Below are 19919 nucleotides of genomic sequence, written 5' to 3' on the forward strand. Positions count from 1 at the left end.
TGTGTTTATAGGATTACGCAGGTAAAACTTGATGGCATGCCGTTCAGTTTTATAATGGTATACATTATATACGCAAGGAGGAAGTATAAATTCGAAAATGATTTTCGGAGATTATAGCATAGTGGGTTTACTCGATTCGTTCGGATAGATGAAACCATCGCGTACGTGCTCGTCGAAAAGGAAATCCTGCCATATGAAAATCTGAATCTTCCAGAGAGAGAACCCAGTACGTATTCACCGTTTCTCCAATGCTACTGCGCATCTCACTCAGTCGCGCGAGTCTTTCTCAAAACCTCCTTTGTGCCGAGGAACTCCCTCTCCCGTCAGTGATCATCCGACAAAATCCGCGCATGTCTCTCTCCCTCTTTCTTCTTTTTAAACTCGAAGGCGATACCTTCGGAAGATATTTTTTCCCTGCGCTCAAGATAACGACGCGCGAGCCAAAGCAAGTTTATTGTTCCGGACGTAACCGAGGACTACTAGGGATAAGAGTAAGTGCGGCGTATTTATTCTTTATTAATAATATATTTTACCTATTAGTAGTTTTAGCGAACGTTTTCCCGTCATTTGGCTCTCATATACGCGAATCGACAAGGCGATTCGTGGCTCCAGGCTAATACGGTTAGGAGTGATTTTATAATCATTCCTAGACTGCCACGACCCCCTCTAGGAGTTTTACTCCGCGGGTTTTGAGGGTCACTTTCAGTGCAGAGAGGCTAAAAGGGCCGATCTGTGACTGCCAGGCCAGAGAGTCGAGTGGCGGAAGGCGTTCGCGTGAACATATGACTGCGTGTGTATAGCTATAGATCTAGAGGAGCGCGCGCACTGCTTCGAGTCCCTTCGGTAGTCCTCGAGAAAGCGTCTTTGTTCTAGCGGGCCCGAGTTTTCAGCGGCGTTTAATGAGTAGAGCGTCAGTTCTCGGCGACAACTTGTGAGAGAAAGTCACACCAGGACCTGATCGTTAGGAGATTCCAATAAAGTCATAATATCTGATCAACAATGATTTCACAGTTTTATTTTGAACCTTAATGTATTCTTGTCCTATATATTTATCTCTCGGAGAAGCTCGACGGAAGAGATGGGAAAAAAAGCGTATGTAATCTCGACTTTGCCTTTGAATGAAAGAGCACGGAGAGATTTGCCCATTCATAAAAATCGAGGCGGAATAGATACGAGCTCTCGCTGCGGTGTTTTGCACAGTGCCCGCATATCATGAATCTGAAATTTCGACGAGGTAGATTTTTTTGTGTGAAGCTTTTTCGTGTTTCTCTCGATTCGGACCGCACGAGGATTATTGAAGGAGATGGATCACTGTGCTTTTTTTTATTATGAATTCTTTTTTTATCGACTGAGTATACGATGAAATTCTATGCAAGAGAAATTGTGAATGAACTACCTTCGACTAACGATTGACGATTGATTGAAACTTTTTGTCTGCCGGTCAAAAAACATCGGTTCAACGCAGTAATGCAAAGTATCATATCTGTTTATGAAAAACGCGCCTCGCAAACAATTCAAAAAGGCGCAAACAAAAGCTCTCCGAAACTCCATAACGAACTACCTTCTACACTTAATTACGTCGCAACTCCATGCACCTGCATCATCATCGCGTGCTCCAGGCCCTCTTCCACGAATTTCATAAGTACATATAGCAGCGGCAGCCACGGCAGCCTCGCGATTACCATAAACGAGGTGAAATTTCACGCGCGCCCGAGCAAATCGTGTTTATCCCTCTCGTCAGGCCGCGCCGCCACCCTTCGCCCCGACATAACGTTATCCAGCAGGGAAAATTCGAGTGGAAACGACGAAGTGCCAATGCAGTAACGCGAGTGCATTAGAGTCTGTTCGTAAGGAAATTTCTTTTTGAATTTCCTACAGTGTTAGAGTGGTGGCTGCTGCTTCGGAAATTTCATGAGGTGATTCTCAACGAGCCTATAAGGCGACGGAAATTTAAATTATTACCGAGAACGCAGATCTGTTTGAGTGGTTTATGGCATTCTCCGAAGAAAAAAGAGATAAGTATGTATTGTCGGATGAAATTGCATTCGCATCGTCACTCTATCAAGTCGTACAATCGCAATTTATTTTATTAAATTTATAACACGACAAGTCATCGAACGAATGTGTAAATTTTAACTGCAGACATGGTATAGCTATAGGCTATATCATACGAATCTCCGGAATCGCTTGACTTCCGAGCTTTTGCCAAATTTCTTATTGTCATGCGAATATGGATTGCGAGAAAATCGAGAGAAGTCGACATGCGCACTTGAAACTTTCTTCGGAACTTTTACATGCACGGAACGTAGTTTGGAAAGATAAAAGTTCTTTATGTAACAGTTGTGAAATTTTTATTTTCCGAGGTGCGAAGAATGTGTGCATAAAATTTCTGCTGGCTTTCGATAGAGCATGTGAAATTTTTCGCTAAAACTAACTACTTCAAAAGGTGTCTATGTTAATATGCCACAGAAAAATTCTAAACCACAACTACGTTCGCCACATGAAATCGCTACTTCCTAAAGAAAAATGGCCTCATCAGTGCTACGAGCGATATTAATTTGAAAGATTGTCTTTAAAACTTTCGCTAACGCACGTTTTCAAAACAAAACCGCAAAATAAAACGTAAAGAACAATTTCTATCGCCATGAGTGTGCGGCAATTCTCTATCTCTTGTCTCTGTCCGTGTTTTCTTTCTCTTTTTGGAGGCCCCAGGCGCGTCGTTCGGTCAGACCTGCGACTGCGTTTCTCGTGAATCTAGTGTATAGCCGCAGTTTCGAAATGGCAATCAAAAATCGCTAAATCTTCGACGGCTCCGCAGCTGTTTTATGACCTATCGCGTAAAAGGAAATCGTTACTGCCGTCCGTCCGGGTATATCAGTTTCGCGAAGATGGCAGTTTTTTATCACTATATTTTGCCTATGAAGCTTATAAGAAATTGTTGAAAAACTCTGTTTTATAATCTACGACTTTTTTTAATCGAAAAGAAGGCCGGATCTTCTAAAATGTTTATCTTATGCGAAACAATCTTTCACATCGAAATTAAAGAAAATAGTAGTTTTAAATTACTCTAAATTATGGGTATAATAGCTGATGTTTTCTTATCTTTCTGCTGTTATTTTAAACCTGGCCGCATTGACTCTAGAAATGTTTACCGTCCGCCTGCCTGGAAATTGAGCTTACGTATATTGAACGTAAGTGACCGACTCGGTCCATGATAAAAGCCAGAGATTTGTATATGTGAGTCGCGCTCATGAGCGCGTGCCGACGCACTAGAACATGGGGTGACAAAAAACAAAAGGGATGGTCCGAAGAAAGAAAGAAATATGTACGAGAGGGACAGAGGGACGTTGATTGAATATTGTTTGCGAAGCTGAATGAAATGCTGCCGGCGCTAGTGGTGCACATTTTTAAGGGTCTCTCTCCATGCAAAGGAGGCTTTAGATACACACAGCATTTGAATTGCTTTCAGAATTGAATCCAAGTTCTATAAAGAACTATTTAAATGATGAAAGAAATCAATTTTAAAAACAAGAGTATAGCTCTTCTTTAACTATATAAGATCGTGACCGTATCAATTATCAAGGTCCATATTCCAAGAACTATAAGTGAAAAAATAACAGTATTTCTTTGACCCAGGAAAAAAATACTTAAAATTTTATTTATGCAATTGACATAGTCTAAAATTTACACTTAATTCAAAAGCTTTAAAACTCATGATTTAAAACAAATAAGTAACAAAAAATGTTTACCGTCTTCGCATCAACGCGTCGACACGCAGCAGATAGTGACGCAAGGATCGTTTGGAAAATTAATGCGGACGCGGAAACTGTTCACTCACTGATTTATGTCCAACTTCAAAGGTGCGCTCTGCCGTTTAGGGAAAGGGATCGCATCACTCGGAAGCACGAGACAGACGTAGATAAAAGCGCACAAGTATACGTCAAGCCTCGAAGCGAAAGAGAATTTTACGATGCTGTGAGTGTCAGTGTATGTTCGACAGATTTTATTAGTTGAAGATAACTGGACTTTTTGTTTTTGAAATATTCAGATTAACATTGCAATGCTATATTTTTAATTCAATCAAAAACTTTTAATAAAAAAGTAGAAAAGAGGCAGGATGTAAAATGTACTACGCTATACACTATTTAACATCGTAACAATAACCACAAATACAATATTCTTTCGCCAACAATAGTCGTAAGCCCCACGCATACAAGGCAACACAGGTTAAGCTGTAAGTGCCGTTGAAATTCCAGAAACGCAGAGGTGATAAATAAGGAAAGAAGGACAACGGCGCGAATGATATCTCGCAAGTCGAGTGCAAAATGGCAGACAATGAGCTAATGCAACAATGGCTGGAGAAGAAAGGAAGGGGAATGATAAAAAAGCTCAAAGGGAATAAAAGGGAATCCGGCCGGCTGCATCCATGGTCAGTAAAGCAATCGTAACACGATTCAAGGACTTTGAAGCGCAGCGGAGAGTGTCACTCGCCTCTGGATTCGCTTTTTATGCCTCTTAAAAAGTCGAAGTGATACCTGTATAGGGTACGAAGTTAATGGCTAACTTAGACTTTAAATCGGAAAATTGAATTTATTTTATTATATCTTCCTTAACTCCATTAATGTCAATCGTTGTAAGTATTAACATTGAATTGAGAATATCTTTGTCAGTCGTGTTATTAGCGGAAGATAAAATATTAAATGCCTTCTCAAAAAAGTCAATCCATTGTCCAGAAGTAATTAAAATACGGTCATCTTATAGAGCAAGAAAAAAAGGATGAAGAAATTAAGATGTAACAAGGTAGATAAGAGAGAAAAGAAGCGCAAATGGAGACTCGGCAATTATTGGATTCAGTCCATCAGGAAAGGAATATAAAGATTGCGATTCATCGCTTATTAAGCTACAGATCCATTTAAGATAACGACTTTTGACAAATAAGATAACTTTGCGTAAATGTTAAGTAAAATACTGTATTATCCTAGGAAGCTATTCTGAAATTTATTGCAAATTTACATGCAAAGTTTACTTATGATAAAAACTGAGAACCTGATTACCAAAGGTAAAAAGTAACGAGATCCAAAGAGCAAAAGCAATAGCTTAATGATATCAGCAAAACAGAAAGTATTATCAAAATTTATTCATCATTAACAAAATAGAGAAAAGGTATTTTAACATATGAATTAATTCTGATGCATTAAAGATATAACATAAAGTACTGTGTAATAAATGTAAAGACTGGTGTGTATTATTAAATTATTATTAGGCACTCAAACTTTCCCACAAAATCTTGCTTTCAGTTAACAAGCCCAGACACGCCCGCATACCGCGGATAAACCGACAAACGCATTTATTTGTGCGTTTGCGCATCGCATTGTCGCGCAGCATCCGAGATAACACTGACAACTTGTTGCAATTCGCTTAGTCTCGGCAGCAGGTATTTCTTTGCAGAGTCATTCTTTGTTATCAGCAAAAGTACTGCGTGGAACGTCGACGCTGCCGCAATGTGCGCAACGGGTTAATTTTGACCTCTGCAAAGGTTCTACCGTTCATGGTCGATGGAGCGTTTGGAATTGAATATGTACGAGGAATACCTGTATTATAATTATTGAAAGGCAATTGATGTATGAGAATGGGAGTATGAACGTTCGTGGCTATTTCCTCGTTTCGAATTTCTTTACCATGTCTCGGCAAGCAGCACCCCAAGCGGAGCTTCTTTGAAAGTATTCATCGCGCGCAAACTAGACCTCTGTCACTCTCAAATCACAACGCCGCGATTATAAACGCTCCCTCGAAGGCTTGGCTTGGCGTCCGTTGAACGATGATGATCGGCCAGCGCAAACAGGTCGATCGGAAACTAACGGGAGCTTCTCCTCTCTATAGGTCATCGCTTTGTTGATTCTGGCGCAACTAGCCGTGCACGGAGAAGCAGCCGAGGTGAGTTTGTACACATAGATGGCTCGGCTGTAAATGTTGTTATTGGCTGTTGTTATTGGCTGGCCCAGAGTTGACATCCGTGTGTGAATGTTGAGAAGGTTCGCATGCAAAGGGACGCGTACGTACTTTGCCTCTTGATGTATGATCGGACGTTTATCACTCAGTTAGTTGAATTGTTTTCATTTCTGAATGTAAGAAGAACCAATTTCATTCCCTGTATGGTTTTAACTTTGAAATTTTAATAACAATTATCCAGCGACTACGATCATGCAAATTGCGTGGATTTGATTAGGGTAAGTGATTTTTTACTTGTTAATCAAATGATAGGTCATTCTTTTTTTCACTTTTACGTAACTGCCAACGCTTGGTGGCAAGATAGTCAATCAACAATAGATCTTCGCTTCGATGAATATTTATCGAGATTTCCCTAACTTAAAAGGTATATTTAATTTTATATCGAGGAAAAAGCATCGCCATATAGGAGCGCCCAGTAACAGTGGAAAAAATATTCCACTCCGGATGTATAGAGAGCATCAGCAAAAATATACTCGGATGGATCGAACTATCTTCGACTTGTACGCCCTCAAAGAAGGAAATCATATTTGGCGAAGGAAGTGACGAAAAAGTATATGAAAAGAAAACTAGAATATCAAGAAAAAAAATTATTGAAAAGATGGATGATTCTAAAGTATGATAAATGAGAAAGAGAAAATTTTGCTCATAGTAAAAATAACGAAACGAAATTGTTTACAAAGTAAAAATATATTTTATTTTGGTTTAAATAACGTAATAAGTGTAACATAACAGAACAAACTATCAGCATAAATAAAATCTGAAATTTGAATATGAATTTTAGGTCAAAGCTTTGGATATATATATATATATATATATATATATATATATATATATATATATATATATATATGTGTGTGTGTGTGTGTGTGTGTGTGTGTGTGTGTGTGTGTGTGTGTGAAAAAATATGAATTTGGATGCGGATATGTGCCGACTACACAAATATAAAAAATGTAACAAAGCGTACAGAAAGGGTAGCAAAGCTTCAAGCATTTGAATCAAAGGGCTTGTATTTTTCATACGTGAATGTCCGGATGAAATTCATTTGGGAAGATATATGTATATCACCTTTGAATAATTAAATTTTAAATTTTCGAAATTAATCATTGAACACTTTCAAAGTATTCGTTCATGCTGAAATATGTTACGTGCGCGTAAATAATAAACATCGAAGTTCGTATTTAAAAAATCTCAATAGCGACAAGGATTATATTTTTTTATACTTTAATGCTCTGATACAATTAATTTGAAAAGTTACGCATATATTACCGCTAAATTATTCGAGTTTCGGCTTTGTGAATTGATAGCCTATCAGCAATTCAGAAAAATATTATCATCATCATCATCATCAACAAACAAGACGACAGCTCATTGATAATTCTGCATTTGCCCATAATCTAATCAATTTTCATCCAAGCATGACAACAGATCGATTTTATCTTCATTAAAACGTCCGACATCATTATGAAGCCTAATCAAACTGCTGTTAAGTAATCGCTAATTCAACAAGTGCCTCCATTAAAATTGATACCCTTATACCGCACTCCTCAGCGGTAAACTCTGAACCACCAATGGAAGAATGAATCCGCCCAGGCGACATTAAAATTCGTGCGATAAATTCATTAAAACGACTGAAATTCCAACCACGAAAAGAAACTTGGCACCGTAAATTAAGTCGCGCTGTTCCCCGGCACGACTAAATGAGTATTTTTTCATTAAGCCCTCGCTGAAGCAGCAGCCGAGTGTAAAAAAGTTGAATGTTCCACTGCTGCAAAGTATGCGCACTCCAGGGTTAGAAAGAACGAACTTTGCTCGTATAACATGCGATAACAATGTGGCGTATATATACGTTATTTCTGATGATACTCGCGCCAGCACGCGTATTCTTTTCTACAATTTTCCCCTTATGTTTCAAGTTAGGTTAGTTTTCCATCGCGAACCATTCATTTGCTCAACTGTAACTCTTCATTATTAGTCGCGGCTCTTCGCCCCTTTTTTCCTTCTCATTTCTGGTGCGTCATTATTGTCGCCTTAAGGGGAGGTGGAAGCTATAGCTTTGCAAATCCGCCACGGGGTATTTAGTATTTCAAATGCCAAAAAAAAACTAAAAGCCGTATTGACATTTTCTATCGGTAGAATGACTCACTTATCTCAAACCTATGGCGATCTGCTCATTATATTGATGAAGTTTCAAATTAAAAAAAGTTAATAAGTAAAATTAGTGTTCGAGGTTGGCGCTGTAATCGCATAAACACGCGTAAACACCCGCTTGTATTTCACAACTTTTACAAAAACCAAAAGTCCGATTGGTATTTTTTTTTCGGTAGAATGATTTACTAAACTCAACACTATGGCGCTCTGGTCTTGGTTTTTCATTGCAAGCTTTATTCAAAAAGTTTTATAGAACAGAAAAACAGTGTTTCAGCTCCCACATCCCCTTAACTGCATGCTTTTACACATATCTCTTGTGCGAATCCGTGACAAACGAGCGCGAGAGGAAGCTATTCCCTAGTGTGCTTCTCGACAATCTTCAAAAACCATATCTGGCAGTGAATTAATCATGCTAATAGTACGAAGCCCGATAAAACGGTAATCTAGCTCTCCAGGCACAACGGAACACTAAACGGTGCACAGAGTCTCCGCGGCATCTAATGGTCCCCGGCCGTAGCTCTCGCCAGTTTTACAACCGAGGCGAGGTCGGCGCATAAGTAGATGCTCCTCTCCGCCAAGGGAAAGTTTAGCGAGCGGCGCAGCTGCAGTCGTAAAAGCACGTGCGGTGCAAGTTTTCCGCGAGAGGATATTACGCGGCGTATAATGGCTGTGCTACTGCTGCATACTTTCGACCTGTCGCTCCCTGTGTTTATTCGCATTGCTCGAGAGGGCAAAGGTCGCGTTGTATAACAAGCATCGATCGAAGGCTTGGGCTTCTGCAGGTGTACCGGGAGTTGCAATAATAACGTCGGAGGATTCACCACGGTGCGCTGGTTTTCGATTTGATAGGTTTTAGCGCTTCCCGATGTGGATCTTCTAATTTTCTATTTCTCGCTAGGTTCATTCGGACTTTCGAAGCGAGAGAAATCCACTGCACCGCATCTGGCGTATAGCACACTCGACTCCTGCACCTCCCAATCGTAAACATTCTCTCCCCTCCTTGTTCTGATAGTAGGTGTACGAGGAAAAAAGGGGTAAACGTGAAAAAGCAAGCTTGACTTCGATATAATAAGAAACCAGACGAATGGTAAGGCGACGATAAGCCGTTGCGGAGTCAGCACCGGCCGAACAACGTCCGGCAAGAGATGATGAGATGGGCTTTCACGAAGTTCGAGCGACTCCGTTGTTTGGAAACATTTGCGGTAATCGAGTTTTTGTCCTGAACTCGAAGGGGGTTTCCCGCCGATGTTTGGCCGATTATAATTGGACCCAAGTTGTGCAGGCTGCAGTGTTTGTTTTCTTGTGATTTTGTAGGGAACTGCAGTTTGTTCGGCAGTCACGCATCGATGAGCTCCTTTATTCAATTATAACCAGTATCCTCTCACTATATCCCGATTTTCAACGACTTCGTCGATTCGAAGACAAAGCCCAAAGCCGAACCCCTCCGAAAATTGGCGTGAAATCAGTGCGGAATTCCGCGGAGCTGATCTACGAATTACCTTTCCTGATGCAATTAGGATTCATCGCTATTGTCGATCGGTGAAATTCCCACAGGCGCCGAAAGCCGTAAATCAATTAAAAAACATCCCTGTCGAACGAGACCGAATCGCCGCCTGAAACACCCTGGCTGACCTAGTTTCGCATCGACGCACTTTGGAGCAGTAGTGCCGAAAATTCCCAGCGCAGCGAGTTTATAGGGCCACAGCTCTAAACGAGCACCTAAAATTCCTTCTCCGAGCGAAGGGTCCGAGCGGCAGTCCGAAACCTCTACTCACCGCGGATCATATATAATACGCGTGTTCGAGGAGGGAAGATTTAAGTAACTTTGGCCCCACAACGAAAGATATGAAGTTTCGTGTATTTCGTCGGTGTTTATGGCAGGTAGTAAAAGATGTGCCGGTATGTTTGGGTTTCATAGTTTTCGGAGTTCGCCGAGTAATATCGACTTTTCGGTAAATGAGTTCTTATTCAAATTGGAACGCAGTCCTGAGCTAGGGGGAAATTCAGCCGGTGGATTTATTAAAACGTCGTTAACATAAACCTCCATCACGAACACAATTGGCGCGCAGTGTGTACGATCAAACAATATTCTGTAATATAAGATCATGGCAACGACGAAACACCAAACCCCTTTCAACCGCTACAGGATACGTTCGTAAGCTAGCTTCCCCACAACCAGTAGTGCAACAGTAGAGAACCAGAGAAGATCGAGAGACAGCAAGGCACGCACCCCCCGGTCAGGGTCAAGACGTCAGCAGCAGCAGCAGCGGGGGCCGCAAGGGCGAACGCGTCTCTCGCTGCAATGCCTGGCGCGCGCCGGCTCCGATTCAATTTGTCGCCCGAGCTTCGCAATAATCGCGAGAGCTCAGCTCTCGCGCTCCGAACTATTATTAACTTTTGAAAAGTGGGATATTGTACACTTGGAAGGGGCCGGGGGGAAGAGACAGCGTGAAAGTTGAAAAAGAGGTGGGTGCTTTGGATTCGTATACTGTAGCCGTGTGGTTTCCTCGATGTAAATACTTTCTGGGTCGATACTCGTCATTATATTTAGCGTTATTTCGCAGTGAAGTATTATACCGTTATTGCGAGCTCTTTTTGAATTTCGAAGAACCGATGCATTACCGTTATTTACTGAAAATTCATTTATGAGAAAAACAGTAGGTACATGCGAAATGGCACATTAATAATTATTGTAATGCTTTTTGTGAAGCTGCATAAATATATGATATAAGTGTGCTGGAATTATTTATACACATCTGACGAATTACCGAGCGCCCGAATTCGCATAAAGAGATTTTAAAATTTCAATCATTTCACGACCTATTTTCGATTCAACCAAGAACTTAGGAAATCAAATTACAATTACACCCTATTTCATATAGACGTCGAAATAATCTCAAATATTTAGCTCCAGGACACCGCAAATGAAATTAAACTTCGAGTTCCTATACGCTATCGCTCTCAACCAGACATCCGTTGATATGTACACGGCGCGACTTTCCACAAGCTATACCGAACTATCTCAATGGCCATCTGCTTCAATTCGCACCTCATCGAGAAAGTTGAAATAATCCGACAACGGAACAAACACGAACCGTACAGATAGAGTGAAAATTTAAAATAGATAAGTACTGACCTTCTTGACGAAGGACATGACGCTGTTGGGCAGCATATTGGCGTCCGGCTGTGGACAGCGGCGAGGCTGCTGCAAACTCTCTGGCTGCTGCTGACTTGCTCTCGTATCGTCGGCTCTTTCATGAGAGCGGCGGCACTTCCGCTCCTCACGATCCCCGGATACTCGCGGCTCGCCTCGAGCGTCTGCGCGACGTGACGAGCATGCCTACGCGATCAGCCGGCGAGAGGCTGAGCCCACTGCTATACTGTCTAGGAGCGCGCGCGCGCGCTCTTGACCCTCCGCCTGTGCGCGGGATCCTTCTCCTTTGCTCTTTCTGCGAGGTTCGATCCCGATGATGGTGCTGACCTTGGCGTTGTTGACAAAGAGCCGGGTACTGCTAGCTGGAACAAGAAGAAAAAGGGAGAGATGTTAATTTAGTTGTGGCTTTGAGCGTGTCGCCTGTTATTGGAGAGGGTAGCATTCTGATGTTTATCGGAAGCTGGACAAATGTTTGCGAGTAACTTTGCGTCGAGTGGGTGATGATTTCGAATGTGATTTCGCACAATACCGATCGTGCAATAATTTTGAGCGATAGTTTTAAAAATTAAATATCATCTACAACGATGAGTTTTTTGGTCGGGTAGACGGAACGCGATGATCTTTGCATTTTTGTAATAAAACCGGAAATCCATTAATACTTACGAACGAGTTTTAAAACCAATTAAATTTAAATCCTCAACGACGATATTTTCTCGATCCAGCGATTTCACGGACAACGTAACTTTCGCTGTTAATGGGTTGAAAAGGGGGAGATCAAGTTTTCTTGACTAAAAACTTTGGACCGAAAAGCACAACGTGGCTTCAAAAAGAGGGGACCAGACAGCGAAAGAATACGAGTCCCTTGCTCAAGGTCAACGGATGGGTAAGAAGAGCAGACACAGTGAAACGTGAGCAGAGTTCAGGGAGCATAAATTAGAAGCTCGTAAAACTTTCTACTGTGTATTGGTGTGGCAAATGCCGTGTTTCGAATTCCTGAAAAGAGGCGTTGCCCGATCTTGCAAACAAGTGCGCTGAAGCGCGCTTTGGAAGGGTTGATTCTTTAAGGTCTTTTTTACACGCCCTGATCTTTGTTTACGCCTGTCTGGTTTGTTGACGATTCACAGCTATTGACATGTTAAATAAAAAGTTCTTTTTGTTAAATCGCCCTATGATTATTGTTTCTGGTAGAGATCTATTGAATTAATAAAATAGAAATATGAAGATTTTTATGCAACTCAACTATATTCAAACGTATAAAGTATGAGAGACGAGACATTTGATTTCGCGTACATATTTTGAATAAACATCAAACATTTATCTCGGTAAATAACGTTTCAATCGATTTGCGATTTATGAATTGAAAATTAGCAAACATCATTGAGTTTAAAATTGAATTAATTAACTCTTGTATACGCTCGTTATAAATGCAGAACTCAATAATACGCAACAAAAACAAACGCTGAAATTCGGTATAACTGTCGTTTTTTATTCATATGCCATCATGATCGTGGAATCCTAATTAAAATCCATAAAGCCTCAAAATTAATTCATTACCAAGAAGCCACATGACGACTCCAATATTATACGTCTACTCTTTCAAAACTAGGTCAATCTTATCATCCCTCCCAATTCCCTTTCGGAATCACCACTCGACCACTAATAAGGCTGCGCGCGATCACGGCTTCAAATCCTTACTGAAACAAAGGAAATGGCGGACACACGTGTGTAATTAAAGGTTAGGCTGGATTTATTTTTCGAGCGCGTATTGAAAGAACAGTGGTTCCTAAAATTCGAATTCGCAAGTTAGTGATCGCAAGATTTAATTATTTTTTTATCAAGCGGAATGTCGATTTTTTCAAAAAAATGAAGCAAATAAGAGAGAAAACCAAGAGCCTTGCACGTCGCTATTTTTATTTCGCCAGCATTCACAGTCGGTAATTTCGTAAAAAGGTTATCCTATGCTCGTGACCGTCGGCAAAAGTTAAGCTGCTTTTAAATGCGCACGTTGCAACGTGACAAGATGCGCGGGATGGGCGTATGAAAGGCGGGAAAAATGAAATGTGCTGTGGTTTTCAGGGCAAAATTTTTCACAAGCCACCCTTTGAAAAATGATTTTGCATAAAAATTTTTATTTATTCTACATTTAATTATGCTCGGCATTACTCGTATTTTTTGCTACATAAATCCTCGTATTTTTGTCAGCGAAGTATATGGCGAAATCAACAGTACGAAATTCTCGAGTTACGCGACTTTTCTTTTGACAGAGGGGAGAGCGACATTTCTATTCTTTTATAAAACGAAAAAACAGAGTATTTATCCAAAAAATTGCTGGTATATGAAAGGATTTAGCTAGAATAGGTGGGAATCTAAAACTTCGTTTATTTTTCCTGAAGATATATCTACGATTTGATTAGTTTGTTTAAAAAAGCCATTAGTTTTTAATATAAATTTTATCATATACCTATATTAAAGAAAAATTTTCACACGATAAGTTCAAATTTCTTTCAACAATTAATTAAAACGCTCGAAAATTTTAATTAACTTTTTACCCCCACAACCATCCTCCACTTAACCAAAAGCTTTAAAATTTTTAATCAAAAAATGAAAATCCTGTGATAGTGTAGCCCCTGCAGCAATAAAGCTCACTTAGCAACTCTACATCCCGTCAGTCTCTCAATATCCTAGCAAATTATCCTCATCCCCCTCTACTCTCTCTCTCTCTCTCTCTCTCTCTCTCTCTCTCTCTCTCTCTCTCTCTCTCTCTCTCTCTCTCTCTCCTTAAATCCACGCAAGGAAGTGCACAAGACGCGATCGAGCACATGGAAGGGGAAAAGTCAGAGGCGAGCATACACGAGCGATTCGATTACCCCCCAGCAGCAACAACACGTGCGAAATTAGTAGTTAAAGCAGCGGGAGACGACGAGCAGTTCTCGTTCTCGGCACATCCGTGACGATGTATTTTATTCCCTCCCTCGATTTTCTATGCTCTAGCTTTTGAAGCGCTGGGATTTCTAAAGAGCTTTTCGTTACCGAGAACAAAAATACGTATTTTTATAATCTGGAGCGCGTTCAAGAAACTTTAATATTTTTATCATTTAAGTTTCATCATTTACTGGAAAATTACAAACTTTTTTGTGGTACACGTTCGTTTTTATAACTCAAATGAAAGCTTAACATAATATACTAGTCTTTTGAGCTAACATTCACATACGAGAACGAATCTGTTTTAAAGCAGGGACACACAACGCATTTTTAACGAAATGATTTTCCACGACTGTGAAGTTCGCAGTAATTTTCAGCTCGTCAGTTTTACGACTCTTTTATGTGAAGAAAATTTCACCGCGCAGAAAATTTCATTTATTTGCCTGGAAGAAAGTACTGAAAGTATATGTTGAGTTTCCTGCCTTTCAATTACTTTTTTTACATTTTCCTATTTGATCTGGTGAGCTGTAACTTTTCGCATTACGTGCAAAACCATATTACCATTGTTTTATATGCAAAGGAATTAATGGGAAAACCGTGCAGTATGCTACATTTCGTATTTACTTTACGGGCTCCCTGCAAACAAAAAACAAAAAAAAAGAATTTTTTCAAGTCGACTGTGTAGATTCTGAAGCAGATAATTACTTTTGAAATTAATAAATATAATCGAACAGTGCTGCTTCTAATCATATTAGCGTTTAACAAGCTATACAATTTTGTGTTTCATACCACGTGTATTTTCATTTTTTTGCATTACTCTGACCTTCCTCTACCTTTAATAAAATAAAAATAAATCGGCGACATATAATACTTCTCGAGAAAAATACGTGCTTTAAAATTTTCAAGATCCCGTCTCATACAGCATTGCCACAAAATCCTACCACTGCGTCTCTCTTGTGAGCGTGCAACAAGTTAGCGACGAAACTGCTTTATTCTAGCGATACAGGTCTAGGAATAATCCCAAAGATAACGAATAGTCTACGCCGCGGAAATTATCACCCACTCACGGGAGGAATTGAGAAATTGGAAAAAATGCCGTGCAAGCTTAGCACTTCCGATTGAACTTATGGCTGCTATGCATAACTTGTTTGTTGATTTACGTTCTCGATGTGCCTTAAAAAGGATTGTAATGCACGTTTGCTAAACGACTGCTGGTAACTTAGCACTCGTATGGTCACTGTTTGCAAAAATTACTAAATTATTAAACTTATTACCTATCATTCGAACGAATATGTGCAAGGTCTCATGCTGCTTCGATGTTTAAATCAGTTATCGAGATCAATTTACATCAGTTTACGGAAATTACATTATAGTGGGCTATAGCCAAACTCTTGTTAAACGTAGTTATCGAAATTCAAGTAATAAACGACAACTCAGCAAGTTTCCGGAAATATTGTAAAATGTGTAACCACACGATGCAGTTTGCACAATTCGGTGAAAATTTTACGCTAAATCTGGTTGACGGCTTAAACCATATACACTACGTTAGGTATCTGATAGAAATTCTGATAACGCACGATAAAAACAACAAAAGTAGTTGTAACTGTTGGAAAAACGTTTGTTTATTCCACATGTACGACGAAACTTGTAATCACGTGGAAAGTTATCGGAAGTATGAAATTCTCAATACAACCAAGAAATGAAATATTCACATCCACGCTCATTCATTCGCCTTACTTCATTCGAAATTTCATCGTTATTATGTAATAACAGGTACATCAGTCGCGAACTGGAATCCCTTTATTTGAAAGTGTGTGCAATTAGAGCATATCAATGAAACGCCAACGCGCAGAAAACATTCGATATACAATTTTCTTTGTGGAACCAGTATTTCATTAACTCCTTTTTTTAAATTCCGCTTAACACCGCAAACCCGAGGGAGAATGATCTGTGCTTCGACACCCTGGTAGAAAATTGAGCTTTTTCTGGGCAGAATTTCTAGCCAACGCGTGTTAAAACGAGATTTATCTAAAATTACTGGAACTACTCTGAAATGGATTTCTGATAGTACTTTATTTTAAAAAGTTTTGACCAGCAATCCTGTCCAAAAATAGGGTCGATTTTCTACCAGGTCACCTTCTAACGAGTTTCTGAAGCGCGCCTTAACGGATTTGCATAAAAATCCTCAATCCTGACCTAAGTACTACCGAATCATTCGCCAATTTATGACCCCGCAATATCGAATAATACTAATATTGAACACACAACATGTTTTTTCCCTGCGCCACATAGCTTAAATTCCAAGAACAAATACGCTATGAATAAATCGTGCGAATCTAAAAGACATCGTCCTTTAGAGCCTGGATAACAGCGTAAACTGCGCCGCGAAATTCATCCAAGCCGTCGAAGGATAGGTGCTCAAAGACACCAGAAGGAAACTGCTGGCAGCAAGCCAAGACGGGGAAAGAAAGAGGTGGTGGGCGGCACTGACGGATGCAAGAGCGGTCGTACTACTTGTTGCGAGCAGCGAGTTTATTCTTCTCTCCTTCTCGAGGATACATAGACGTATGCCGCGGTGGGGCGAAAAAGGTCGAGTTAAGGGAGATCTCGGCACTGCATGGGTTACCCGACACTCAAGTACTAAAAATTTATTATCGTTTTTATTTTTATCATTGTTGTTTTTTGTACTATTTCAACATAGATGGCTAAGTTGTAATACGGTTAGAGAGTGCCGTGTGATGTTATTGAAGTAGCGAAATAACCAATTTTGTCCCGAACTTCGTGTTAGTGCAAAAAACGGCATTCCAGGTCACTGGGCAGTATCCAGCGATTATCGTGCTAACGCCATAAATTAGTTGAGGTTGCATTTAACGCAGAGTTTATGTTCCAAGCGACTATCTCGAATCCCTTAAAATATAATGGCCTAGTACGATTACCAAGAGATAAGTTTATTAGTTAGCAGAAAGTTTAAGCGAATTATTCTCGACTCGGCTTTTTCCTCCGAAATCCTCTTTAAAACCGGCTCCTTTGATAACGGCTTTTAAATATTTCAAGTTTGCTACTTCCGCATTTGATCTCGTTTTATATGGCTACGCGAGGAGGTTAAACGATACCGTCGATATTATTTGGTTCCGGATTAAAATAGATTTAGATTCTAAAGAATTGAATCTTTTAAACGGTTTCTCAACCGCGACGTTGAAATCCTTAACTAATTTGCACTACAGAATTTATGTTTTCATTACACTCATTTTCCAATTAGGTATATGAAAAAAGGAATTTATAAACTACGTCCAATATTGCATCAATCAACCAGCAACATAACCGATACAAGACATTTTTCCAGCTTGTATCTTCTCGTTCCCATCTGACTCTGTGGCTAATTTTCAGCTACACACGAGAAGCTGTAAAAGGATATCTAAACCACCTCCGCAAAGAGTGGACAACCTCCATAAAATCAGCCGGTCTGTAGTATACATGACCCGGACGCGCGTATGGCAGGCCTGAGAGCTTTCGCGCGTAGCCGACTGATTAATGAGCCGAAAAATGCTGCCCTCGGGACTCGTTACGCGACACCCAAGAGCTTTTCGTACGTGGGAGGGAATGATGCGGGGATGGCCGATGGGTACAATGTGGCTAGGAGGGTGCTATGGTCGTTGGATGCTGTTGCTGATCAGTCCATTGTTTAGAAGCTCGCTCGGCGGGTGTCAGCTGTTTTACTGTGGCTTCGGGTCGTGCGCTTGAGATTTGATTCATCAAGTGTCGAGTCTCCACAATGACATTTTTATGGCTCGTTATGTTTCAAAATCGCTCCACATACTTCACGAAATTATAATAACACAAACGTGTCTCATAAATGAAGTGCACTGTAACGGACGGAGAGGAGACGAGTCGGAAAGCGAAAAAGAGTAGACGCGGGCTTGAACCGCGGACCCCGAGATTAACAAGCGGGAGCTCTAACCACTGAGCTAACGTCTACGATACAAGCGCATGCTATGCATCGTAGTACGGCTCTACGGACTCTTATCGCTGACTCGTTTCGCAGCTCGCGTTGCAGACGTGTGCGTCTGTGACACCACCCGCCTTTGAGACGAGTCGTCCTCGGCTCGTGAACTACCTTACCGATCGGCGGTGCTGCTTCTTACGCCTCTAATGTGTAGCATAGACACTGGGCTGCAGACACTGCACTTAGCCACACAGATCAGAAGCCTGTTAACGCTTGATCAACGAATGGATAAGAGGCGGGCGCTGAGACACTGACTGAGGGCCTGATCGGAGGAGTTATGAGGGTAAGGTAGGTGTCTGTGAGTTCGAACACTCAGTAGATCTGTTTAGCCGGGTTCTGAACCGGCGATCTACCGCACAAAGGGATGCCAAGTTTAACGGACGGAGAGGAGACGAGTCGGAAAGCGAAAAAGAGTAGACGCGGGCTTGAACCGCGGACCCCGAGATTAACAAGCGGGAGCTCTAACCACTGAGCTAACGTCTACGATACAAGTGCATGCTATGCATCGTAGTACGGCTCTGCGGACTCTTATCGCTGACTCGTCTCGCAGCTCGCGTTGCAAACGTGTGCGTCTGTGACAGCACTTTTAATTGGTTTTAATTGTACCTATAAGCCCTGGTCAGTCGCTTCTTTTTCTTCACTGAAAGCAAAGCTCAACAAAAAGTTGATACGATGAGGTCCCGCGAACTAAATTAAAGCGCGCAAAAGTGCACATCATGTGGGACAGGTACGTGTAGAGTCAGGCTGCAGTCGCCCGCGGATGACGCAAACCGAGTAAAAATTCAAGGATATTGCGGGATTAGGATTATGACTTTTTCGCTTTTTGCACGAAGGGCTGTATTGTATACCGCTACACAAAATACAAATAAATTATACCTAATTACGTCGAGACAAAAGTTTCACTGCTCTTTAAATTCAGCGGATAACGAGTAGGTCTCGATTGAAATACTCATTTTCCGTACATCCGAGTGCTTTGCGTTGCCAAAGAATGGTCTCGCTGATTACATGCGCATGTACTTATGGCTTCGACATAACATATTATAAACATATGGATACCGAATGTTTATTTATCGTAATTTTGCAATCATAAAAAAATGGATTAAAATCTTTGGAAGGCAATTAAATACCCCTTTACTTCAATAAATACCATTGAAGACGATACACTCAAAAGCGACAAACAAACGATATCCAACGACTCCATATAGGCTCAAATTAATGGAAGCAGACACATGTGAAGTCAGACTCGACCGCAGCGTTGTTAACCGTAGCCCAAAGGAGAAATCTGGAGGGAAAGAGAGAGAGAGGGTGTGGTCGAGGGAAAATTGAATTAACCGAACGAACACGTGGTTTGCCGCATGCCATCTCTCGGCCTAGCTGCCCTTTCCATCTTCCGTAACGGCCTCGAAGAACCGCCGGAGGCGACGCTAGACCACCGCGGAGTAGCTGTACCAGACTCGCGCGCTGCTCCACCAGCAAATTGACTCACTCTCGTGGAGAGTAAATTTCCCAGCCTGATGCAATATGAATTTTCAAGGGGGGTTTTTTAGGCTACTCGGAAAAGCGTGGCTTGTTGTGATAACTGTTATCTTTGTTACCAACTTTACGGCTTATACCGAATATATTTTCTGATTGCGTTCCAAGTTGATTTTTAGGAGACGAAATCATATCTCAAATGTAACAAGG

The 19919-nt window shown here is 40.9% G+C and overlaps 1 protein-coding gene across 7 annotated transcripts in view; it reads right to left on the bottom strand.

Moving 5' to 3' along the window:
• Positions 1-19919, bottom strand: part of LOC100116327 (regulating synaptic membrane exocytosis protein 1) — a 153642-nt gene that overhangs the window by 101458 nt on the left and 32265 nt on the right. For all 7 annotated transcript variants that reach the window (XR_004227595.1, XM_031929944.1, XM_031929942.1 and 4 more), the window contains exon 3: positions 11294-11673. Coding sequence is in view for 6 of the 7 variants with exons in the window: in XM_031929944.1 (XP_031785804.1) it covers positions 11294-11329 (36 nt within the window). In the remaining variant the exon portion in view is untranslated. The remainder of the gene's footprint in view (positions 1-11293; positions 11674-19919) is intronic.

The sequence above is a fragment of the Nasonia vitripennis genome, chromosome 4 (genome assembly GCF_009193385.2).
Source record: "Nasonia vitripennis strain AsymCx chromosome 4, Nvit_psr_1.1, whole genome shotgun sequence".
NCBI classification, from domain to species: domain Eukaryota; kingdom Metazoa; phylum Arthropoda; class Insecta; order Hymenoptera; family Pteromalidae; genus Nasonia; species Nasonia vitripennis.